This window comes from Drosophila mauritiana, chromosome 2L (assembly GCF_004382145.1).
Source record: "Drosophila mauritiana strain mau12 chromosome 2L, ASM438214v1, whole genome shotgun sequence".
NCBI classification, from domain to species: Eukaryota; Metazoa; Arthropoda; class Insecta; order Diptera; family Drosophilidae; genus Drosophila; species Drosophila mauritiana.
Genome location: NC_046667.1, coordinates 10,496,350 through 10,518,129, shown reverse-complemented (window position 1 = coordinate 10,518,129; position 21,780 = coordinate 10,496,350). Strand labels below are relative to the sequence as shown.

At 48.3% G+C, this 21,780-nt stretch overlaps 9 protein-coding genes across 10 annotated transcripts; 4 read left to right on the top strand and 5 right to left on the bottom strand.

The window, feature by feature from the left end:
- The first annotated feature begins 593 nt into the window (after positions 1-593).
- Positions 594-3,717, top strand: LOC117136762 (protein SMG8). The gene is made up of 4 exons (XM_033297802.1): positions 594-646; positions 698-1,775; positions 1,834-1,880; positions 1,933-3,717. Exons 1-4 carry the CDS (start codon positions 594-596, stop codon positions 3,587-3,589), a joined length of 2,835 nt encoding a protein of 944 aa, XP_033153693.1. The 3' UTR covers positions 3,590-3,717.
- On the bottom strand, positions 3,708-7,106 carry LOC117136767 (zinc finger protein 3 homolog). Its single transcript, XM_033297816.1, has 2 exons — positions 6,712-7,106; positions 3,708-6,603 (listed from the first exon to the last, which is right to left on the bottom strand). The coding sequence occupies exon 2, from the start codon at positions 6,589-6,591 to the stop codon at positions 4,378-4,380; it is 2,214 nt and encodes a 737-aa protein (XP_033153707.1). The 5' UTR covers positions 6,592-6,603; positions 6,712-7,106; the 3' UTR covers positions 3,708-4,377.
- A 355-nt stretch (positions 7,107-7,461) lies between these two features.
- LOC117144166 (V-type proton ATPase 16 kDa proteolipid subunit) lies at positions 7,462-8,177 on the top strand. The gene has a single exon (XM_033309206.1). The coding sequence runs from the start codon at positions 7,567-7,569 to the stop codon at positions 8,140-8,142; it is 576 nt and encodes a 191-aa protein (XP_033165097.1). The 5' UTR covers positions 7,462-7,566; the 3' UTR covers positions 8,143-8,177.
- Positions 8,178-8,477: 300 nt separating this feature from the next.
- Positions 8,478-11,248, top strand: LOC117144600 (nuclear pore complex protein Nup107). Its single transcript, XM_033309894.1, has 2 exons — positions 8,478-10,762; positions 10,827-11,248. Exons 1-2 carry the CDS (start codon positions 8,590-8,592, stop codon positions 11,189-11,191), a joined length of 2,538 nt encoding a protein of 845 aa, XP_033165785.1. The 5' UTR covers positions 8,478-8,589; the 3' UTR covers positions 11,192-11,248.
- On the bottom strand, positions 11,213-11,843 carry LOC117144610 (protein dpy-30 homolog). Its single transcript, XM_033309907.1, has one exon. It carries the CDS (start codon positions 11,715-11,717, stop codon positions 11,313-11,315), a length of 405 nt encoding a protein of 134 aa, XP_033165798.1. The 5' UTR covers positions 11,718-11,843; the 3' UTR covers positions 11,213-11,312.
- A 288-nt stretch (positions 11,844-12,131) lies between these two features.
- On the top strand, positions 12,132-13,117 carry LOC117147969 (ER membrane protein complex subunit 3). Its single transcript, XM_033315122.1, has 2 exons — positions 12,132-12,370; positions 12,429-13,117. The coding sequence occupies exons 1-2, from the start codon at positions 12,222-12,224 to the stop codon at positions 13,021-13,023; spliced, it is 744 nt and encodes a 247-aa protein (XP_033171013.1). The 5' UTR covers positions 12,132-12,221; the 3' UTR covers positions 13,024-13,117.
- Positions 13,118-13,189: 72 nt separating this feature from the next.
- Positions 13,190-14,286, bottom strand: LOC117147961 (cilia- and flagella-associated protein 20). Its single transcript, XM_033315109.1, has 3 exons — positions 14,173-14,286; positions 13,925-14,116; positions 13,190-13,850 (listed from the first exon to the last, which is right to left on the bottom strand). Exons 1-3 carry the CDS (start codon positions 14,254-14,256, stop codon positions 13,281-13,283), a joined length of 846 nt encoding a protein of 281 aa, XP_033171000.1. The 5' UTR covers positions 14,257-14,286; the 3' UTR covers positions 13,190-13,280.
- LOC117147952 (replication termination factor 2) lies at positions 14,252-15,549 on the bottom strand. The gene is made up of 3 exons (XM_033315099.1): positions 15,440-15,549; positions 15,241-15,368; positions 14,252-15,178 (listed from the first exon to the last, which is right to left on the bottom strand). Exons 2-3 carry the CDS (start codon positions 15,307-15,309, stop codon positions 14,348-14,350), a joined length of 900 nt encoding a protein of 299 aa, XP_033170990.1. The 5' UTR covers positions 15,310-15,368; positions 15,440-15,549; the 3' UTR covers positions 14,252-14,347.
- Positions 15,550-15,999: 450 nt separating this feature from the next.
- Positions 16,000-20,532, bottom strand: LOC117140505 (phospholipase A1). 2 transcript variants are annotated; one of them, XM_033303488.1, is made up of 6 exons: positions 20,445-20,532; positions 20,245-20,374; positions 17,033-17,181; positions 16,518-16,952; positions 16,181-16,385; positions 16,000-16,128 (listed from the first exon to the last, which is right to left on the bottom strand). In XM_033303488.1, exons 1-6 carry the CDS (start codon positions 20,515-20,517, stop codon positions 16,065-16,067), a joined length of 1,056 nt encoding a protein of 351 aa, XP_033159379.1. In that variant the 5' UTR covers positions 20,518-20,532; the 3' UTR covers positions 16,000-16,064. The 2 variants fall into 2 exon arrangements, with proteins under 2 accessions (XP_033159379.1, XP_033159370.1); XM_033303479.1 differs by lacking the exons at positions 20,245-20,374; positions 20,445-20,532 and adding exons at positions 18,361-18,502; positions 18,662-19,318.
- Positions 20,533-21,780: the final 1,248 nt, after the last annotated feature.

The following is a 21,780-nucleotide window of genomic DNA, read 5'->3' as shown; positions in this document are numbered from 1 at the left end:
TGCTCAACATAGGCGGAGGAGAATAGGCTCAACATAGGCGGAGTTACGCTAATATGATTCAGTTTTAGCACACCTAGACTATCGAACCCTACTTCTCTCTACCAGATCTTAAACGTATTAGTATCTTCTTAACAATTGCTATTTGCATACTAGTAACAACCAATTAATCACCGCATTATTCCATTGCAACATTAAAAGAACGCATTAAACGATTATTTAAGCGAGTTTAGCATTAAAGCATTCACACTTAATCATGCACATAACTTTCATTTAAAAGCAAATCGAAAAGCACACACAAAAACGTACGCTAAAATAGTGCGGAGAGCTGTAATGAAGGGCTAGAGGAAAATATTTATAAAACGTAAAAGAAAAGTTTACAATAAAGATTTAATTGCTTTAGACAACAAATTATTTGGATTTTTATTACCAAGTGTATATTTCAGCTATTGGTGAGAGACATATTTAAAAAAAACGCGCCAAGTAACTGAAATATATCGGAAGCGTCGCTATCGATATCAATTACGACAGTGCTGCCAGATATTGTCAGAACTCAAACAGCTGATGCAGAATCTTGTAAACAATTTCCAGCGAAAATGTTTGGTGATTACTACACCTGGACTTACCCAGATATACCCGAAAATGTGGCGTAAGTATAAGAAGAAACTGCAGAGAGCATCTCATACATGACCTTCCTTAGACAGGAGCTGCTGCAGCTCAACGGTTCGCTGGTAGTGGTCGGAGTCGTTGGCCGGTCGGATTGCGACCTGGCCAACAAGATGCTGGCTTTCGGCATGGAGCCGCCCGATGATCACACGCCCGAAGACGGTCAGATACAGTGTTACTACAAGCCGGGCACCTTCAGCCTGCTGCTGCACTTCGAAAGCACCTACGACGCGGAGATTTCTGGCCAGATGATAGATGTCTGTATAGAGGATGTGGATACTCCCTTCGACATCGACAACTTCTTCGAGAGGATTCGATGTCGCTTCGTGCGCATGATGCTGTTGGCCCTGCACGTTTGCCACATTGTGGTGTACGTGGAAAATGGGCTGACGTTTGATCCGACACTGCTCACCGTGTTTCAGTTGGCCAAGTTCGCCAGGGAACAGCATTTAATGCAGTTCCTGCCACAAATGCTTAGAGAAACGCCTGCCGCCAGGATAAGTGAGCGCACACGACTGTGCGCTCCCAGGATTCTCTTCCTATTCGAAAACTTTCCGGGCGACGAGCCCAAGACACGCGAATCCGTCTCTACATGCGAGTTCCAGATGGAGGACTGCATCTATGAGTTGTTGCGCCGCTACAACATCGTGACCAATAGCAGCAGCAACTCGCTTGTGGCACTTCCCAACAACAAACAGTTCGTCTTCTTCAACGCACACGAAGAGTTGCATGAGGACAAGCTGCTGAAGGCCATCGATTGCCTCAATGAGACAATGTACAAGCCGGATCTCAAAGAGGAGCAGGAAGACCTGGAGATCTTGGCGATGGCTCCCTTCGATGGATTCGTCAAACCCTACACCTTGCCGGTCTATGATAAGGAGTGGGAGAATCTGCAGTACCAGGAGGACCACACCTTGTGGAACTTTCTGCAGCGACACGTTCAGGACGCCTTGGTGGGTTGCTTTGATGCAGGCTCCTTCCAGCAGCATGCCCAGCAGGGTCCGTTCCAACTCCTAAATAGCCAGGAGTGGCACGATTGCATGGCCACGATGCACAAGTTGCTGGTGGAGAACGCAAAGGATCCAGACTACGAAACCAGCAATGAGGAATATGTGAGTAACATAGTAAGTCTATAGAGGCAGCTTGCTTAACTTTGACTGCTCTTTACAGAAACTCTTCCTGAAAAACTTCGACGAGGACTTGAACTATGAGAAAAAGTATGTTGATAGTACTTACCCTTATGCTCTTTATAACTTTACTTTATCGCAGATTTTGGGCTCACCTCTGCGAATTGGGCCTGAAGAAGGGCATCGCCGCCTACAAGAACGCTGCACCCGCAAACTATGGCACCGCCACGCACCGACAACTACTGGCGGATGCCACCCTTGCCTTCGAGGAGGAAGGTCGCGGTCCACAGGCGCAGGCGGCACTGGAGAAGCTGGCAGCCATTTGCCACAAGCATTGGGAGGATGGACGTCAGCAGTGCGAGCTGCTTAGCCTGCGCTCCCATCCCTGCACACTGCCCAAGAATATGCCGCACGAGAAGCACAACAGCGGAGTGATCCACATCTCCACTTGCAACTGCGGTCGCACTCAGGGCCGACGAGAGGACCCGTTCAACCTGCGGCAAGCGAACTACGAGTTCTACGAGCACATTGCCCAAATGTGCAACCTGTGCGTTAAGGTCAAACAGTACCAGTTCCCCATTTTCGAGCCATCGGTTAGTGATTACCGAGCGGCGGCCTTTGAAGCTGCATTTCCTCTGCTGAATACGGGAAAAAGTGGTGCGCCGCAAGACGAAGATGCGGGGGAAGACGAAGCGGAGGAAGAGGAGGGTCAGGAGCGAGAGCTGCCCACGAAAAAGCAACTTCAGAATACCACCGGCAACTGCTGCTCCCATCCCTTGTCGCCCACCTTTGGGTCCGATCTAAACATGTCCATTGCTGGATTTGGAGCATCACTGAAGGAAGCGCAGGCTAGTTCCGATCAACTGTCGAAATCCGAGAAGAATACCACGAGCAGTGGCACCTCCAGCGCCGATACAGAGAACGAACTAGTGGTTGAGCTCCAAGAGCCAGCAAAGAAGGAGGCTCGCGAAGACGTCGGTCCAACCGATGCCGTCTCCACGTCCACAACTGAGTATCTGCCGGGCTTGGTGCACACTGTCAGCAACTTTGGCCTCCTGCCGCTCTTCCCAAGCTGGTCGCTGGCCTGCGTGGGTCCCAGTTCCATTTACAGCCACAATACCGGGCTGCAGGAGCACTTCCAAAGCGGCTTCTTGTCCGGCGCCAATTTCCTGCTGCCCTGGGACGTCCAGTTGCGCCTAGTACACGCGCTCAAGCAGCAATACCAACAGCAGCATCACGGAAAGAAGCAGCAGCGCTGGAAGAAGCAGGGCGACAGGCTGTCGCTCAAAATATTCGTGGGCATGGAGTACGAGTGCTCCCGCGGACACCGGTTCATGATGTGCGCCCCAGATCGCGTGCTGCGCGGTGGAGCAGACATCGAACGCGACACCTGCAGCAAGGTGGTCCACAACAACATGCCGCTCTACTATCCCTGTCCCTGCAGATCTCAGAAGAACTTTCTGGCGCAGCTGATGCGCATCCATGTGGTGACGCCCAAGGCGCCGGTCAACATCATCGTGGATCCCAAGGTGTGCGTGGGAAGGTACACCTTCACCCTGGGCAGCATACTGCCGCCTCGTCTGTCGCAGAGCGCCTACTGGATCATCCGATTGCCCTACGTCTACCAAGGAGACGATGTGCTCATCGCTCCGCCCGATCAACTGGATCCAGACTATCCGCTGGCCGGTGGATATCTACTGCCTGGGATGTTCGGCGTGGTAGAGACGGATCCCACGCTGGATCTGAATGAACCTGGCATGATGGGCGCTTCTGCAGGGGGAAATTTCACTAGGATTTAAGAGTCCACACAGATGAAAAGAATGGAAACCATTTAGATCCTGTACCTCTTACCAGAGATCCACTGTTAGTGCAGTGAATAAATCAAAAGCCACACCCAAAAAAGAAAAGTCTGCGTGCTTAAATATAACGATTAATGTAATCTCTTCAGGCGATTCTGGGAAATACGCGACGTGGAATAGTTGGAGTCGTTGTGGCTCCAACTTGGGTAAGGGTATATCCCTTGGGATGTAAAATGAGCAGCATAAAGTAAGGCCTAATACTAACAAAATGTAATATCTTTGTAAGATAATGTGCAAATACAATACGTCCATTTCCTGGACAATCTTCTTTTGTCGTGTGGGCTCCGTGTGATATGAGATACAAAACTGGAATTTCGCTTTCGGTTGCCCAAAATGTGCAACAAGTTGTACTGGGAATGCTCACAAAATCGCTTCTGATCTTATGATTAGTAAAAAAAAAGGTTCTTGGTGGTTCCATGGTATAGTTAATTTTTAAAGATAAGTTACTGATCTTTCGCAGACCGAGTTGAAACTTTGAAGGTTTGTTCTGTGCTCTGGGAATCCTACATGGTAACCTAACAACGATAAGCTGTGAGTTAAGTACTTTTGGAACACTCCCGACAAATGTCTTCTCTGTAATACCCACGACATTGTTGAACAAAATGAATTGTATAAAAAAGAGTGCGGTCAGCACATTTTGTGACCCAAACGTAGTTAAGAACTGTCGTGCCTTTCAATGTAAATATGAATTACTTTCGTAAACTATGGCCAAATCTTAGTACCTAGATCTAGATGAGCGCATCGGTGTAAACCTCCTCCTCGTTGACGACAAAGTCGCCGAACACCTCCTCCTGACAGCCCACGTCCATGTCGGCGAAGTCCTCGTAGTACATGTCAGAGTCCAGCAGGATCTGTTCCTCCTGCAGCCCGAGAATGGGATAGCCCGGACTGGTCAGAGCGTCCTCTGCTGCTAGCACTTCCGTTTTCACCTCCGCCAGCTCCTCTGGCTCATCTTCCGCCTCCTCCTCATCCGGAGGTTCCTCCGCTTCGTCGGGCTCTTCTTCGTCCTCGCCGGTGGAGTCCATGGCCGGCAGCTTGGGCTGCTGCGGTAGCTGCATCTGATGCGGCTGTTGTTGCACATGCTGCTGCTGTTGTTGTTGTTGTTGCGGATGTTGTTGCGGATGTTGTTGCTGCTGTTGTTGTTGTTGCGGATGTTGTTGCTGCTGCTGCTGATGGTTCATCTGCTGCAGGACGCACTGCACCCGCTCCACATAGGCTTGCTGCTCCTCCGCACTGCACTTGCCGTCTGGAATCGCTCCGCCCTGCGCCGTGTTCATTCCGGACTGCTTCATCGTATCCAGCAGCGCTGCGTGCTGGCTGTGCACATGGCTGGCCAGCGCAGTGGCATCCGCATGCAACGATCCGCAGACAATGCAAACGAGCGTTTCGTGCGGCTGCTTGGCGACCAGCAGGCCAGGCGACGTGGACGCGGATGCGGCCGAAGCCATCTGGTGCGCCTGGATGTGCTTGTTGAGGTACGCCTGCTGGCTGTACGACTTGCCGCATATGGGGCACGGGTAGGGCTTCTCGCCCGCATGGATCTTCATGTGGACACTCAGGCTGGAGGCCTGGGTGAAGCACTTGTCGCATAGCTTGCACTGGAACGGCTTTTCGCCGGTGTGGATGCGCATGTGGATGTTCAGGCTGCCCGACTGCGTGAACGAGCGGTCGCACAGCGAGCAGGTGAATGGCTTCTCGCCCATGTGGTTCTTCATGTGCTGCACCAGCTCCGAGCTGGCGCGGAAGGCCTCGCGGCAGATGGCGCACTGATACACCAGCTCCTGCGTGTGCATGCGCATGTGCTCGTCGAGCAGCGCCTCCGCCTTGAACTCGCGCTCGCACTCCGGACAGATGAACGTCTCCGTGGGCGCGATGTGCGTCTTCTGGTGCAGCAACAGCGAGCTGTAGTTGATGAATCCCTTGTCGCACTGCACACACTGATGCGGCTTGCGCACCGAATGCGAGCGCATGTGCACCATCAGGCTGCTGGACTGCGTGAAGGCCTTCGGGCAGAGCTCGCACTTGTACGGCTTCTCGCCGCTGTGGATGCGGATGTGCGTGTTCAGGCTGCCGATGTGGGTGAAGGTCTTCTGGCAGATGGAGCACTGGAACGGCTTGTTGGTGATGTGCGAGCGCACGTGCTTGGACAGATCGCCGGCGTTGGGAAAACTCGCCTCGCAGTGTGTGCACTGGAAGCACTTCTGATTGCCATTCAACGCTGGATCCATCACGGGTGCACCGATGTTGCTCCGCCTTCCGCGCCGCCGCTTGATGGGCGTCGATTGCAGGCCGAATCCCGGGCTAACAGTGGGTGCCGGTGGTAGTAGCTGCTGCAAGGGCGTGACGCTTACGGTCGGCTGCACCATGAATATGGAGGTGGACTCCCGCGGATCCGACATCTGCAGCTGGAACTCGTTGTAGCCCGGTCCGGCCACCAGGCCGCGAATTGGCTGCACCGACTCCTGGCTCTGCTGGGTGTTGGAGTTGCTGGTGGTCGGCACCGAGCTGCTTGATGAACTTGAGTTGCTGGAACTCGAGCTGGAGCTGCTGCTGTCGTCGTCGTCATCGTCGTCGTCGTCCGACGAGGAGGAGCTGTCGGAGCCCGAGGAGTCGCTCCCATCCGACGAGTCGCTGCCATCCTCCGCCAGCTCGCACACCGGCTCGAAGATCCAGCTGTAGTCCTCGCCCTCGTCGCCCGGGCTCTCCTGCTCCTGCTGTCCATTGCCCGGCTCATGGGGGTGCAGGGTGTTCATGTGCTGGTACAGCGCCAGCGGATGGACGAAGAACTCCGCACAGCACATGCAGTGGAAGGTGAGATCCGGCGGCTGCGGCTGCTGCTGGGGGGGATTGGGTGCCTGCTGCGGCAGGAGGTGCGTCTGCTGCAGGATCGGCGTGATCGTCAGTGGCAGGTGGTGGTAGCTCTGTTTCAGCTGCACGGCCATCTTGCCAAAAGGCTGTGCAAATCAAACAACAAAAACCACAACGAACACAAGCGACGAGCGTGTGAACATTTTCTCTATAATAAAAATGCGCGTTTGCGGGGAGAAAAATCAATGCCGTACCTTGGGTGAGATTGGATGCGAAGTGCCGTGGATCAGGGGTTCCGTAGACTACTATTATATCACTGGTGTGTGTTGTTGCTCAGGTTCCGTGCTTTTGTGTTTCTCTCAGGGCTCTCGTCCACATTCGTCCACTGCGTTCCATTTTATGCGCCGCCAGCGAAATGGGAAAAACTTGCTTCCTGTTTTCGGTGCTCGCTTGTTTTTGAATTTGGCTGCTCGTTTCCGTGGGTCGCCGGATTCGCGTCCCGTCCTCCGGCCCGTTGGCTGGTTAGCTACGACTGCCAGGAGCTGCGACTCGAGCGAACGCAGCGCATCGCCCAATCGCAATTCTGCAGTGCTAAAATCGCAATTGCAAGCGTCTTCGCCGTGCGTACAACAAATAAAAGAAAAATGTTTTATGTTGGGCGGCCCTTGCACGATCTAACAGCAGCATATCGTCATGCAAGCGTTTCGTGCACGTCGCATGATGGTCGATAAGCCGCGCAGCTTCAAATTCAAATCGCAATCGATTGTTACATCTTTTGAAGGATTTAAGCATTTAAAAATATTTAATTCAATGTCGAGTGCCTAAATCTGAGCAATTGTAATTATTTATGAATACTTTTACACAAGAAGTTGCTAAAATTATTGAATATGCGTATGTTCGAAATAAATCGTTGAATTTCCACCTTAAGCCTAAACAACTCAAATAATATTAATATTCAATATGAATTGCTCATCTCGTTCCCCTTGGATTTTCATTCTTGCCAAACTACAGGCTAGTCAGACTAACAAGTTCGAAAACCCAGAAAGCAAGCAACAGAGAACGTTCCTTTTCAAGTGAATACAAAAAAGGCAGCAAGTACCAAATTGGAAATGGATTACTATCTGCCAGTGTTTAACGAATCCAATTCGCTGGACGTGCCGAGGCTGATTGAAAGTCTGAAGCTAAAGGAAACCAGTACATCGCCTATCATGCTGGATCGCTATCCGCCGTACTCCCCGTTCTATGGCGTGATGGGCGTTGTCTTCTCCAGTGTGCTGACCTCCGCTGGAGCGGCCTACGGAACTGCTGTGTCCGGAACAGGAATCGCCGCCACGGCGGTTATGCGTCCCGAGCTGGTGATGAAGTCCATCATTCCGGTGGTCATGGCGGGCATCATTGCCATATACGGTCTGGTGGTGTCCGTGCTCCTATCTGGCGAACTGGCGCCTGCTCCCAAATACTCGCTGCCCACCGGCTATGTGCACCTGGCAGCTGGACTCTCGGTGGGATTCGCAGGACTGGCTGCCGGATATGCAGTGGGCGAGGTCGGCGAAGTGGGCGTGCGGCACATTGCCCTCCAGCCACGCCTCTTCATCGGCATGATCCTGATCCTCATTTTCGCCGAGGTGCTCGGTCTCTACGGCCTGATCATTGGGATTTATTTGTACACGGTCAACATCAAGTAGTAGAATTTGTTGTATTTAAAATATTTAATTCGTTAAGAAAGGTTTTTATCGAGTTTTAATATTTGAAATGCCTTTTGAATTTCTTTTAAACTGATTCTGTTACGCGATTGTGGTACGCTTTTCAGGTACGAAGTTGCGGTACGCGATGGAGGTACCGCATACTGTTTTTAATGATTCTACGGAATGCTGGTAACTTATTCTTTCGGAACTTTGCCGAATTACTAGATTAACAATTTAAATCAATTTGTTTCTTACGAAATTTGCTTGAATTCAGTGGGAATCGCTTATTTCCATGTGCATGTGCAAGGGAGCTTTCTTGCTGTTCCATCATCTGGTAACACTGAACGCTCCCGGCATTTTTAGCGAATAGCGCGTGAATTTCTGTTTTGATTAAATTAATTGAATTGATGTGCAGTAGCTGATAGCCAGGAAACGCAAAGTGCAGCCATGGCCGACAGCCCGTTCCCGAGGAGCAGCCGCAGTGGCCTGCTGCGCACGACGCTAAACAGCTCGATGGCGCCGCAGAATCTCTCCCACTCGCTGCTCATCCTCGAGCAGAGCAACGCGGAGCAGGAGGATCGCTCGCTGATGGAGAACACCGCCGATGATCTGGATCGGGGCCAGAGCCGTATGGACGTGCTCTACCCGCAGTTCTTCGACGTGCTGCAGACGCAGGGCGCTGGCCAGGAGGCGTTCGAGGTGATCCAAGCGCTGACGCACGTTTGTCGCGGGGTGATGGAGCAGCTGGAGCTGGACATCGATCACGGCATGGGCGGAGAACAGGGCACGCGGCAGCGCGAGTCCATGCTCACCTGGCTGCGACAGGAGATAAACACTTGGCGCCTGCTGCATGCCCTCTTCTACGACCGCATTCTGCTGCAAACGGACAGGCAGGCGGATGATGAGATGCAGGATGGCCCCATGCTCGGCGGTAGCGAGAAGGAGGTCATACAGCAGCTGTATGCCCTCAATGCCACACTGCGTGAGTACCAGCTGGTGGTGGACTGGCTGGAGGCGTGCTACGACCGGGGGGAGCAACAAAACCCACTCCACGCCCACGATCGTATGATGGCGTGGGAGAACACGCTCTTCCAGCTGGAAAACCTGCAGGGCGCCGCCTTTGGCAAGGGCCATGAGATCGTAACTCGCCTGGACCCAGATGCTCCCGTACGCGAGAAACGACCTCTGCATGCCCTCGACGAGGAGGACAACCTGCGCCTGTCCCGCGCCATTTTCGAATTGATACGATCGGGACGCGTTGACGATGGTCTCAAGTTGTGCAAGCACTTCGGACAGACGTGGCGGGCGGCAATCCTTGAGGGCTGGCGTCTCCACGAGGATCCCAACTTCGAGCAGAATGTCTCGGGGCTGCACGAAAAGCTGCCCATAGAGGGCAATCCCAGGAGGGATATCTGGAAGCGCTGCGCCTGGATGCTGGCCGATTCCAAGAACTATGACGAGTACAGCCGGGCGACGGCGGGCGTCTTCTCCGGCCACCTGGGTTCGCTGAAAACACTTTTGCACAGCAACTGGCACGATTTGCTGTGGGCCCACCTGAAGGTGCAGATCGACATCCGTGTGGAGTCGGAGATACGCGGCTGCTGCCTCAAAAACTACCAACCGATGCCCGATGACTACTGGAACGGCAGGATGACGATGGAGCAGATCTTCGATGAGCTGAACGTTGCCAAGGATGCGTCGGTGCGGGACTACGCCCAAGATCAACTGGGCATTATCCAGCGTCATTTAATCCTCGATACTTGCGGCGAGCTGATCCAACACATGGTGCGCTGGGTGGAGAAGGATACCGCCCAACAATCGCCCCACCAACTGCGCTTTATGGCCCACATAGTGCTCTTTCTGCGTCAAATCGGCCGTGTGGAGCAGGAGCGGCAGGGGGGGAAGATCGTAGCCGCATATGTGGAGGCATTGATTGCCAGGGGCGAGCCGCAGTTAATAGCCTACTATACCGCATCGCTTTCGAATCCGCTGCAGGTGAAGCTTTACTCGCGGTTTCTGGAGCAAGTGGAGCAGAAGCGTCCGCGGGAGCTAGCTGTGGATGCCGCCCTGCAGGCGGGCTTGGATGTGGAACAGATCACACGCGTCACCGTGGAGAACATTCGCCTCGCACATCAGCCACTCGGGGAATTTGGCGAGCCGCAGTCGGGCGAGATCTCTGCGATCGATCAGCGCAAGATCTCAGCACTGGAGTGGCTAACCTATTTGCCGGAGCAGCGCGGTGAGTTGCTGTGGCAGGCCAACGCCATGATACGCACCTATCTGGCCAGCAACAAGGTGGAGTGCATGCGCCAGACCTTCCGCATGGTGCCGGCCGACATAGTTCAGCAACTAGTCAGCTTGTACGGCTCGGTGGACAACATACCGCCGCGTGAGGAGTGCTGCCTAAAGGAGTATCTCTGCTACAAGGTGTATCTGTCGGGCGTCGACAGCTTTGTCGAATGGAACCGCCTGCAGCAGAACAAGCCCAAGAAGCCACTGGCTTCACACGCAGCTTCCTCGCAGGACAACTTCACGGAGCGCATGGCGAGTGAGCGCAAGGAGCAGGCTCACCGATCGGAAGTCGTGCGCTGGGAGCACAAGCTTAAGGAGCAGGCCAAGCGTAAGTGGATCGCATACCCATTAATGAGATCTTTTGGCGTGTAACCCGCGTTCTTTCCCTGCAGAAACCATCGAAACCCTGTACAATGTGCTCATGTTTCCGGACAAGGGTTGGCTGGTGGATCCGTTCATCCCCAAGCTGCCCGAGAACGCCGTGCAGCTGAACTGGGATCACCGTCTACTGCAGATGGAGAAACTGCGCTCCATCTGCATTCCCGAGATCGCCCTGCTCCTGAACGAAGTGATGTTCAAGTCGGGAGACTTTGCGGGCTGCGTGCGCCTGGCAGATGAAATATCCAGCGAGAATCGGCAGTTGTACAAAGTCTATACGAAGCACAAGCTGGCAGAGCTTCTGGCCAAGATCGCGGACGCCTCCCTGGAGCTGCTAAACTCGAAACTGGATCCCTGGGGCTATCCTATAACAACTTAGCAATCCTAGTACATTTGTGTGTTTTGCGATTACATTCTAACTTTAAATGTTTATTAATTATTCACTGTTCACTTATACAACTAAGAAGGGGGAAAAATGGGAGGCAAGTAGGGTGGTGGGCTTAGGAGTTGTTGTCCACGGCGGCGGCGTTGTTCTCGTCGCACCCGTTGCTATGCTTTAGTAGGTAGGAGGCCAGGAACTGTATGGGATCCGTAGGCCGTTCGCGAGCCAGGGCCTGCATTCCGTGGAGCAGAACCGGCGCCACCGTCTGGTCGAGGTACTGTCGCGTGGGCATGTTGTTTGTCTCGCCACTGGGCTTCTTGGCCACCGCCGGCTGCTGCTGCTGTTGTTGCTGGGCCACCGGATTCGTGGACTGGGCAACGGCAGTGGCTCCAGCTGAAGGCGCTCCCGCAGCAGCGGTCGTGTTAGCTTGCGCGTTGCTGCTCGCATTTGGCTCCTTGCCAGCTTCTGCCGGCGGATTTGGTGCGGGCGCTGGTGAGATGGGTGCGTCGGTCTTGGCCTCCATGGCAATGTGTTCCTGTTGTTCAGCAAATCGTGGTTTTCACCTGGCGTCTTTGCAGCAGTCCAACAAATTCGTTTCGATCAAAATTTACATTCTCGGTCTGCAGAGTTGTCACATTCATGTCGGGAATCGATGACATGAAGTTTTACTTATACATCGAATTCCAGTGATTTCTTCACATAATTGGGGTATTCCCTGTGATTATTTTGTAAATATATCGCATTTAAAAAAATTATAGGTGTATTTACATATAAAATCATTTTGATAATAAATAAGTTATAATATATATAAATTATATGTATTCAGGATTTGAGTACAAATAATAATATGTTAATTTAAATAGGTGACACTTTTTTTTGTTTTGAAAAGCTATCGATAAGTGTTCCGTCACGACCGTGACTTGTCACATTTATCGGATAAATAATCGACTGTCATCCCCAATCCAATTGAGTCAATTGGGTGAAAATTGGGCCGAAAAACAGGAAAATCTCACAGATCAATTAAAATATGACGGAGCTGCTGATTGATCCGGACATCCGCGTGTGGGTGTTCCTGCCCATCGTGCTGATCACGTTTCTGGTGGGAATCGTGCGCCACTACGTCTCTATACTGATATCCACGCAGAAGAAGGCCGAGATCACCCAAATCCAGGACAGGTGAGGGAGCAAAGTGCAGTGAGGCATCTTTTAGTGACACCTACCATTCCGTTCACAGCCAGGCGATGATCCGGGCACGGTTGCTGCGCGAGAACGGCAAGTATCTGAGCGCCCAGAGCTTCTCCATGCGAAAGAACTACTTCAACAACGAGGAGACCGGCTACTTTAAGACCCAGAAGCGGGCGCCTGTGGCCCAGAACTCATCCGCCATGCTCACAGACATGGTCAAGGGCAACTTTATTAACGTGCTGCCCATGGTCGTGATCGGTGGCTGGATCAACTGGATGTTTTCGGGCTTCGTCACCACCAAGGTACCCTTCCCGTTGACCCTGCGCTTTAAGCCCATGCTCCAGCGGGGCGTTGAGCTGGCCTCGCTGGACGCCGCCTGGGTCTCCTCAGCCTCTTGGTACTTCCTCAACGTGTTCGGCCTGCGCTCCATCTACACACTGGTTCTTGGCGAGAACAATCACGCCGATCAGACGCAGGCACAGGCGGATGCCATGACGGGCGCCGCCATGACCATGCCCCAGGATCCAAAGGCCGCCTTCAAGGCCGAGTGGGAGGCGCTCGAGATCACCGAGTACCACAACGCACTCAAGAACATCGACGCTGACATGCTGGCTATCGCCAGTGCACCCGCGGCATCATCCTAATTAAGATATGTATTTTAGCAAATTCACAATGTAACAAAGCAGATTTTGTTTCGAGTCAGAGAGGGTTAAAATAAAGCAAGTCTACAATAGGAAACCAATCGGTTCTGCATGGAAATCCAAAGGTAATACCTAGTTCCCTAGTTCTATATGAAGGAAACACTTTTGATTATGATTGCTCTGACTGGAAATTTAAACTTTGTGCCACTACCAGTCGCGTGTCAACAGAATGATAAAAACAAGCAATTATGCAACGTAACTTAATAGTAGGCCTCTTCGGTGGCCTCCGTTTGTGGAGCTGGTTCCTCGGTGGCGGGCTCTGGAGGAGCTGAAGCTGCTGGCGACGGAACCTTCTGCGGAACAGGCGGCGACGGAGACTTCTGCAGCGCGGGCTCCGGCTCACTCATCGGATCCGTGGCGGGACCTGTTGCCTCAGCGTCCGTGTCTTTGGATGGTCCGGGTTCACCGCGGCCCGTGTTCAATGGCGACGGAGGACGCGCAGTGGCCTGCACCTTGAACTGCTTCTCCGGCTTCTTCAGGTCCTTCGGCTTGCCCATCAGACGGTAGTCGTTGGGCAACTCCGCCTCTGTGTACAGCTTATCGGCGAAGTAGATGCGCCGGATGCGTACGTTGGCATGCAGCTGCAAGGATACCGTCTCCAGATAGTTGGAGCCGTAAGCACGGCGCGTAAAGTCGGCCAGGTTGAACTGAATCTGATTCCAGCCCGGTGACATGCCCATCGGCATGGCCGTGCAGAAGGGCTTCACGGAGGTCTTACTCTGGAAATTGGACACTCGAAAGCGGCGCATGAAGCGCTGATCGTCTTGAATCTAAGGATATACATATGTATGTACATCATTGTGCAGTCTAGAGTTTACTATAAATTCATAGCACTTGGCCTTACCTTAACTTCGAAGCAAAAGTACTTGTGCATGTTCTTAATGAGGAGCACCAGGAATGGCAGCTTGATGCCCAGCTGCTCCTTGCATTCGCTGGGGCAGTGTATGAAAGTGGTGGACACATTCGAGCCCATGATCTCGAGCACCAGGGACTTGATGTCCTCATCGTAGATCCGTTTGATATACCCGTTTTTGGTCTGTACAAGGATGGTTTCTAGAGACGCAGCAGCAGCATTGAATGCCAGATACTCACATAGGAGGACCAGTTGTTCAGGGGCGAACTGCCTACGCTGTAAAGCACGGTAAGGAAACCTTTTTGATAGGCAGCACGATACATTGTCGATTGTATATTTTGAAACGGTGTGTGAGGTTTCAACGATCAAACTGTGGACAAGTGACTGAGTTAACACAGCAAACTTAAATCTAGACTAATTGTAGAATGGATTGTAGGTGACCCAGTGGGCGCGCTCTTGATCCTTTTCGGTTTTGTGGGAGGTGAAAAGGGATTTGTAGACATCGGTGGCTTTTGGGTCCTTGGCCACGCTGAAGTCGCTCTTGAGACGCTTCAGTTCGGGATCCTGCATTGCATTAACGGCGCCCAGTCGTTTGACCTGCGCCACCGCCTTGGTTTTTGTGCTAGTAGTGGGTTTCTCTGCGGCTGCAGACTTGGATGTGGAAGCCACTGGCTCTTGTGTCTCTGCGGGCTCAGCTTTCACCTCCACCTTCTTAGCACTCTTCTTGTCCTTCTTAGAGGACTTGCGCTTGGCCGCACGCATTTCCATCTTGACCCGCATGAGCTCCATGTCCTCCTCGTTGCCATTGAGCACCACCACGTCCTCGACGCTGTAGGGAGCCTGGCACAGCGGACAAGTGCTGGCCACACTACCTTTGATCTGTTTCAAGGCACGCTCTGACAAAACGCATCCGCAGCTCCAAAGAGCCACAAAGCGAAATTTGCCGGACATCTCCAGGCCAATCAGCTTGCAGATGTAAGGAGAATGTCGTGTGTCCAGTAGTCCCTCAGTTTTGTCCTCCTCTGTGAAGGCAGGATTGGGTGTGGGATTTAGCTGGCGAATGTCCTTCATGCTCTTCACGTGCGCAGCTGTCTCTGGCATCGGTTCCTTCTCCAGCAGTCGCTCAATGACGCTCTGCTTGGAATACAGCCTGCCCATGCCGCACATGGCGATCGGCTCCTGGAGGCTTTGTTGGGTCAAGGTGCAGTGGCGCCAACGGAACTCCCTCTCTGCATCCTTGTCTTTCTGTAGGGTTCCAGAAATGCTGTTTAGTCTGGCCAGGAGGTGCTCCAATCAAATAGACTTACCTGCTCTGGCTTTTGCTTCACGCGCACCAGCTCATCGCGCCTGGGAATTGTTCCTCCATCGCAACCCATGATTATATATTTATCTCAAGAATTACAATATATTTCGTGGGAATTCCGTGTTGGGCAATCTAAAATATTCCATTTACAATAGATTATGACATTCATCAATGGTTTTACATGTTACACGGAAGATACTTACTCTAAATAAACAAGAGACACAAATAACTATATGCTCTCAGGTTGTAGTAAATGCAAAAACTGTGTTATGAGCAATAACAAATGTTTTATATACACAATGTCGATAGAGATAGTAAAACACCAATCAGCTGCACCGATTACAAGGGCGATTGAAAACATCGATACCATATATTCGATACAAAGTTTGGCGTATTACGCTGAACCAAGCTCCTAGTATATCGATTTTGATTTTTAAATTTTCGAAAAAAAATGTTTGGAATTTTTAATGTTAGCATTAACATTTTAAAGCTAAGACAATTAAATACTCTCATTCTCTCTCTCATTCTCATTTTTCCTTCATATATACTAAAATATGCTTTAATGGAGTTAGAGATTTCGTAAACTAAAGGCCCTAGAAACATTCATTCTTACTTAGGAATCTCAATTTCCCTCGCACTCCATTCAGCTGCGTAAGAAGTATCTAACCGTCGACTACTGCTTTTCTTTTTGTGTTTTCGTTAGTCAGCTAAAGCGGACCCAATATAAACTTGATATTTACCCGCCAAGGAAAGACCAAAAAAATAATATTCCTTGAATTTATTATCGACAGCTTTATCATAGAATTACAACCTACTGAAGACCAGCTCCTACGCATCCGTAAAGGGGCAGTGCTTGGCATACGGCACATCAATGCAAATGCAGCCCCGGGCGCTGAAAAATGAATTTTGTTATAAATTATATATTTAGTTTTTAATAAACTTACTCATCGGGGGCATCGTTGCCTATATGATACTCCCTTAGCAGCGAGGCGAACTCGAAAGGATTTACTTTGCCGCTCACTGGCAACCTCTTGGATCCACTAAGATTCAGGCAGCCATTGGGACATGGCACTCCCATGAACTTCTTGTGCTTAAATGTGGCAGTGGCCAAGTAGCAGATGCTCAAGAAGTGCGAACATCGCGATTTTCCTGTTTGATAGAGAGCACATTTATAAGACATTGATTTTATATATTTGAGGTATCACACGTTCTATCATAATTTGATATTAAACTTTCTTTTCTCGAGGATGAGGGTATTAAACTACATTAATTTAGCCTTACTGATTGGATTTCCTTTGCAGAAGGGCTGGATGCGTCCACCGTTGACACAGTAGTTGAGATGCCCGGAGTTATCCTCCTGGCCCAGGAAACCCGCATTGGTGTGGAGCACTTGGATGACGTTGGCATCATCGATGGACAGCCGAAATTTGTTGCTCTTCATGCGCTCAATTAGAGGCCGAGCGGGATCCAATCCAATGATGCGGTACTGTTTCCGCGTCAGGTGGTTGCTGATCATGCCGCAGATGTGGGCGCCCAGGGAGTGACCCACGCAAGTGATCCGCTCCCGGTCAGCTCCGTAGTGTGTGAGGAAGGCGTAGATCTGGGCGGTGCACTGCGCAGTTAATCTGGTGTTTATAAGCGAGTGGAGGTAGCATGGGTAGCGGGTCAAAGGTCGCCAGTCGACTGTGATGACATTGAAATCGCGAGATAGGTAAGCTAAAAAGAGAGAGTTAAAGTTTGGCATATAAATTATAAGCTTAATAGAATATAATAATTCAACAGATAGATGCACCCACCATCTCGAAGAAATTGTAGGTGAATATCTATGGCAGTTCCATTGAATCCGTGAATTATGAAGACAGTCTCGCGGTGCTTGCTAAATCCACCTTTGTATAGGGTTATTGGGTTCTTGACATTTAAAGGAGTTCCACGACGCGGTCCATTGCTAAAAATAATGTAAAAAACCACCATATAATAAAGAAATAGTAGTTTGCAGATATCTCTGTGTTTTTTGTGCCCATCATTTAAATAGAACGCTGGAAATTCCATGTGCGTATAAAACCGTAGAAATCTCTCGTGCAGCAAGCACTACAAGGTGATCTGGGTATGCTAAGCTGGGTATGACTTAAGTTAATCTTGAAAGATTTTCAATTGAAAATCAAGCTAATGATAATGAAAAAATTCATTTTAAGTGGATCAAATTATAGACGTTACAGCTATGAGTTAAAATACATCAGCAATTACAAGCCAAACGGTTTCCAGAATTTCTTAACGAGAATAAATAGTTGCAGAAAGGCAATTTGTATTCCTTCTCAGATTACCCACAACGGAGGTGTCATTCCGGTCATTTTCCGCTGTTATACAACCATCAATCAGCAGCCTCGTAAAAGCTGGCCATCATGTAATCCCCCCAGTTGTTAAATGTTACCACGGCAATTACCCGTCTGCTCTCCAAAAATGGACTTCGCCAGTTGCGACTTTGTCTCGACTCCAGAGCTGGCGGTAATCTTGCCCAGACAAGTTGGGCAAATATCGAGGAGCCATTTACGAAGCATTTTATTGGCATTGGCCATTGAAATTGATGTCACCGCTGGCCAAGATCGGTGGTCGATGTGGAAAAAGCCGGCCTCCTTTGGCAAAAGCATCTCATCCTTAGTGGGTCAGTGGCTGGTTTCGAGAAACGAGTTGCCCGCCCATCAATTGCACTCTTATTTTTTCTCTTGCTCGTTGCCGCTTAATATCCTTATGGTTGCACAAGTGCAGTGCGACAAGTGTTTCGGCAGTTGACACACTAACCGAGTCTGAAATTCCAGTTGCCTAACACCTGAGGAACTTTCTCCCCCGCCAGCGACTAAATTAATAACATTAGTTTTCCAACTTATGGCATTTAAATTTATAAAGAAATCGAACCGAACCTTAACATGAGGCACGACTGATTTTTTAAGATGAAAACCCATCTTTAGCACTTAAAAATACATATATACAAACATTTTTATGAGCATTTTATGGACTTAATACCAATTTAAAAGTGTGATTCACCGATAAAACTTGATTTGGCTCAAAAGAACATTACTTTGGGATTCCTTTTAAGTATATAATATTCTTTGAATTCCATCGAACTTACGGAGCATACAGACGATGATCGATATGTGGACTGGGACAATAGTTTTTGTCGCGCAAAAAGCAGCGCAAGACATTTAGGTCCAAGGCTCCACTGTTGCGCAGATTCTTCCAATCCATTTGGCTTAGGAGCAATGTTTGTGCATCTGCAATTGCATTTCATGATTCTTGAATTCTCTGCCCATGCATAAAAACACTTCAAAATGTGTAAATGATCAAGAATTTTTAGCAGAACCACAAAAACTAAATATTTTTTATTCAACTTGATCAACACATTCCAAGTGGAATAAATTCAGGTATTTTACCTTTGGCAAAGAGTGAGAATATGAAAAGCACGACGATTTGTTTCATTTTTTGTATTTGGACTTTAACGTTTTGTGACTTTTTGTTTTACTTATTTATAATGGTAATTAAAGCCAAAATTTCAATGGGTTTTCGTTTCTTTTCACATAAAAAAAGTTACATTATTACCGCATTAACTGGTATAATATTCACTTAAATTTTGAGCTCATAATTGAGGACAGTATTAGCTCATGCATATACAGTTAACTTTATATATTTCACAATTTTTAAAAAATTTTAAATTTCACTCAATTTTACACCTCATTTTTCTTTAAATTACTTCCATTATTCAGTGACTGATTTGTTTATGAAATAACTTAGAGATTTTTATTTTCAAGTCACTTATTAGTGAGTTATTTTCCGTGAGGATATTTGGCTTTCCTCTTTCATCGCCTTTCACATATTTTGTATATTTTTAACCAGATTCCACAGTGTTTTTCCGTTTAAATTGACAACTTGCACTCCGATTACACGTTTCTCTAATTGATATCCATTTGTGTTTGCCTAGCGATTTCATCGTAATCCTTGGCATTGAAATTAGCAATTTTGATTTTTTCGCGAGCAATCCGCACCACGTCTTGCAGATTCGCGCTGTGCACTGCAAATGCGCTGCAAAAGCGCGAAATGCGCAGCCAAGGAAAATGCAGCAGACGCCTGCTGAAGCAGCAACAGCAGCAGTAGCAGCCGCAACAGCACCAGCCACTGATGCAGCAGCAACAGTAAAAACTGGCCTAAGAATTGCTCAGCCCACCGCCTGTTGCCTTGACTTTGCCCAACTTCGGACTCAAAACGTGAACGACTTCGGCTAATATCTGTATAATGTTGCTGCTGTTTTTGCTGTTGTGTTGCCTTCATTGTTGATGCAATTGCTGCTGTTGCTGTTGTTGCCGCATTTGCCGCCTGGCGACGTCTATGAAAATGAAAATCCATGGCACACGCAACGCTGCACTGATTTTGATTATGAGTTTTCGGTTGGAAATGGTTTCGGTTTCGTTTCCAAGCTCAATGCCATTGCCTTTTCATGGTGTCTGCCGTTCGTAATTCATAAGTTTATTATTTACATAACATTCGCATTTAATGCAAATTCTTATAATTTTATTCGACGACAATTGCCAAGTTTGTTTCCTAAGTCATTCGTTTTAGCTATGCGATCGTAAGGTTTTATCATATTTTCATCTTTTAGGTGACTAGCTGGCCTTTCACACTGCCTTTGCTTTTTGGTCCAAGGCCAGGAAAATGAAAGGAAAGATTTCAGGGATAAAATGGAAACATTTATAAGGCTAATCTGCATCGCAGAAAATAGAAAGATTGGAATGCGTGGTAAGGCAGTTGATATTTGAAAACAAACTGGCTTATTATACCATACATAAATTTATTAATTCATTTAAAACTAAATCTAATTGTTTATCATGCACAATTTCGTTATTTATTAAGATTGTTGTCTCTAGCCCTTCATTCAATAACATACTCTTTTCAAATACATTATTTCCTACTTTTAACTTAATTTTCAACATTTTGTCACTTTCACATTTCTCACTTTACTTACCTTGTAAACAGCTGATAATCTATAAATCGCTTGGGGCACGTTTCCCACAATAAAATGTGACAGTTAAGTGGATTCAGGTCGAAGTTTCCGTTGCGCAACAAGAATTGCAATGCCTCTCTGTGGTATTTGGCTATAAAAAAGGAAACCAGCTAAGCACACAAATCACAATCCTTATCGGCGAAGCGATCTTCTTCACTTACAAGCATTCGTGATGGGGCTAAGGGAAAGTAGCGATAACAGCAGTGCGATAAGGCCCGTCAGCATTTTGTCCATATGAACTCCGCATTTAAATTGGTATCACGGAGGAGGCCGCGACACATCGGGTTAAATGGAAGCCGTCTAATTGAATGAGCCACTCGCATCGGCTACTGCCAAACTAAGGAGCCAAGAGCTTTTAAAAGCTGCATCCGCACAAGAAAATGGAAAACGAATGAAAATCGCCGAAAATTGACACTCACGAACGACCCGGCGCCATCTGTGGATTGGGTGACATTGCTTTGTGGGGAGGCACCAGGCGGTTGTTTTCATATTTTGGTCTCGTGTGCGCAGAAGTTGCGTGTAACCGAACCCAGATTTCCATACGGCCAAGTGCACTGAGAAAATGGATTTGGGTTTTCATAAAATTAAATTCCCATGCCATATGTAAAACAAAAAAAGGAAAATAAAAAATATAAACTGAGTCCTCTATATGAAGACCATCACAAAAAGGTCTAATAATCGAAGCATTTAACTTTTATTACAATTTTCATCATTGTGCTAACTATATTAATTTTTTTTTTTTGCCACAGTAAGCATTTACAAAGCGAGTAATTTGAATTGATTAAAATAATAAAAACTATGATTACATTTTTTAAATCGCTTCATACATGTTATGAAACCTGATTATGCTTTTCATATTAATTTTTTTAGAAATGATTAGTTTTTTTTTTGAAAAGTTTAAATGACTATTAAATTGTATAGTTTTAATAAATATTTCCTTTCATTTTGCACAAGCTCATTTTTTTGGGGTGTAATATCACATTGTTGACTGGTGTGATAGCGTTTCGCAATTGACTATATGTTTATAAACGACTATTGATTGCGACATTTGGCCACCTGCAGGCTCCTTTATCCACAGCAATAAAGAATAAAAATAATTTATAAAGCTTTGCATTTTTTAAATAGCGTACCAATGAATTGTTGAACAGATTCGATGGGTGTTGAAAGTATGGCAATGATCTTAGAAATTTCAAACGCTAACACGCCACATTTCTATTAAAAATGTAATAGATCAATCAGATCCAACTATCGCAGTTAAGGAGTTTATACAGTGTTTATTAAAGTGAAATTAACAGGTAGACTAAAAAACCAGGCTACCTTTTCAAGTGCAGCGTTGGGCTCCAATTAAGAAAGTCCAATGAACTCAACCTTTGAGGGCAATTTAAAAGTCAAGCCAAACAATTTCCCTACACCTTAGATAAAAAAAAAGTTGGCAGCAAAAGCGACAGCACTTAATTCTGACCACGAGAGGGAAACAGATCTGAGTTGAGGAAAACT

Coding starts and splice junctions, on each gene's coding strand:
- LOC117136762 (XM_033297802.1), top strand. CDS start 594: ATGTTTGGTGATTACTACACCTGGACTTACCCAGATATACCCGAAAAT. Junction 647..697: donor GATATACCCGAAAATGTGGC/GTAAGTATAAGA, acceptor GACCTTCCTTAG/ACAGGAGCTGCTGCAGCTCA. Junction 1,776..1,833: donor AAACCAGCAATGAGGAATAT/GTGAGTAACATA, acceptor TGCTCTTTACAG/AAACTCTTCCTGAAAAACTT.
- LOC117136767 (XM_033297816.1), bottom strand. CDS start 6,591: ATGGCCGTGCAGCTGAAACAGAGCTACCACCACCTGCCACTGACGATC.
- LOC117144166 (XM_033309206.1), top strand. CDS start 7,567: ATGGATTACTATCTGCCAGTGTTTAACGAATCCAATTCGCTGGACGTG.
- LOC117144600 (XM_033309894.1), top strand. CDS start 8,590: ATGGCCGACAGCCCGTTCCCGAGGAGCAGCCGCAGTGGCCTGCTGCGC. Junction 10,763..10,826: donor GCTTAAGGAGCAGGCCAAGC/GTAAGTGGATCG, acceptor CTTTCCCTGCAG/AAACCATCGAAACCCTGTAC.
- LOC117144610 (XM_033309907.1), bottom strand. CDS start 11,717: ATGGAGGCCAAGACCGACGCACCCATCTCACCAGCGCCCGCACCAAAT.
- LOC117147969 (XM_033315122.1), top strand. CDS start 12,222: ATGACGGAGCTGCTGATTGATCCGGACATCCGCGTGTGGGTGTTCCTG. Junction 12,371..12,428: donor ATCACCCAAATCCAGGACAG/GTGAGGGAGCAA, acceptor TTCCGTTCACAG/CCAGGCGATGATCCGGGCAC.
- LOC117147961 (XM_033315109.1), bottom strand. CDS start 14,256: ATGTATCGTGCTGCCTATCAAAAAGGTTTCCTTACCGTGCTTTACAGC. Junction 14,117..14,172: donor TGAACAACTGGTCCTCCTAT/GTGAGTATCTGG, acceptor ATCCTTGTACAG/ACCAAAAACGGGTATATCAA. Junction 13,851..13,924: donor ACTTTTGCTTCGAAGTTAAG/GTAAGGCCAAGT, acceptor GTATATCCTTAG/ATTCAAGACGATCAGCGCTT.
- LOC117147952 (XM_033315099.1), bottom strand. CDS start 15,309: ATGGGTTGCGATGGAGGAACAATTCCCAGGCGCGATGAGCTGGTGCGC. Junction 15,179..15,240: donor TGAAGCAAAAGCCAGAGCAG/GTAAGTCTATTT, acceptor GGAACCCTACAG/AAAGACAAGGATGCAGAGAG.
- LOC117140505 (XM_033303488.1), bottom strand. CDS start 20,517: ATGGACAAAATGCTGACGGGCCTTATCGCACTGCTGTTATCGCTACTT. Junction 20,375..20,444: donor TAGCCCCATCACGAATGCTT/GTAAGTGAAGAA, acceptor CCTTTTTTATAG/CCAAATACCACAGAGAGGCA. Junction 16,953..17,032: donor CCTACAATTTCTTCGAGATG/GTGGGTGCATCT, acceptor CTCTCTTTTTAG/CTTACCTATCTCGCGATTTC.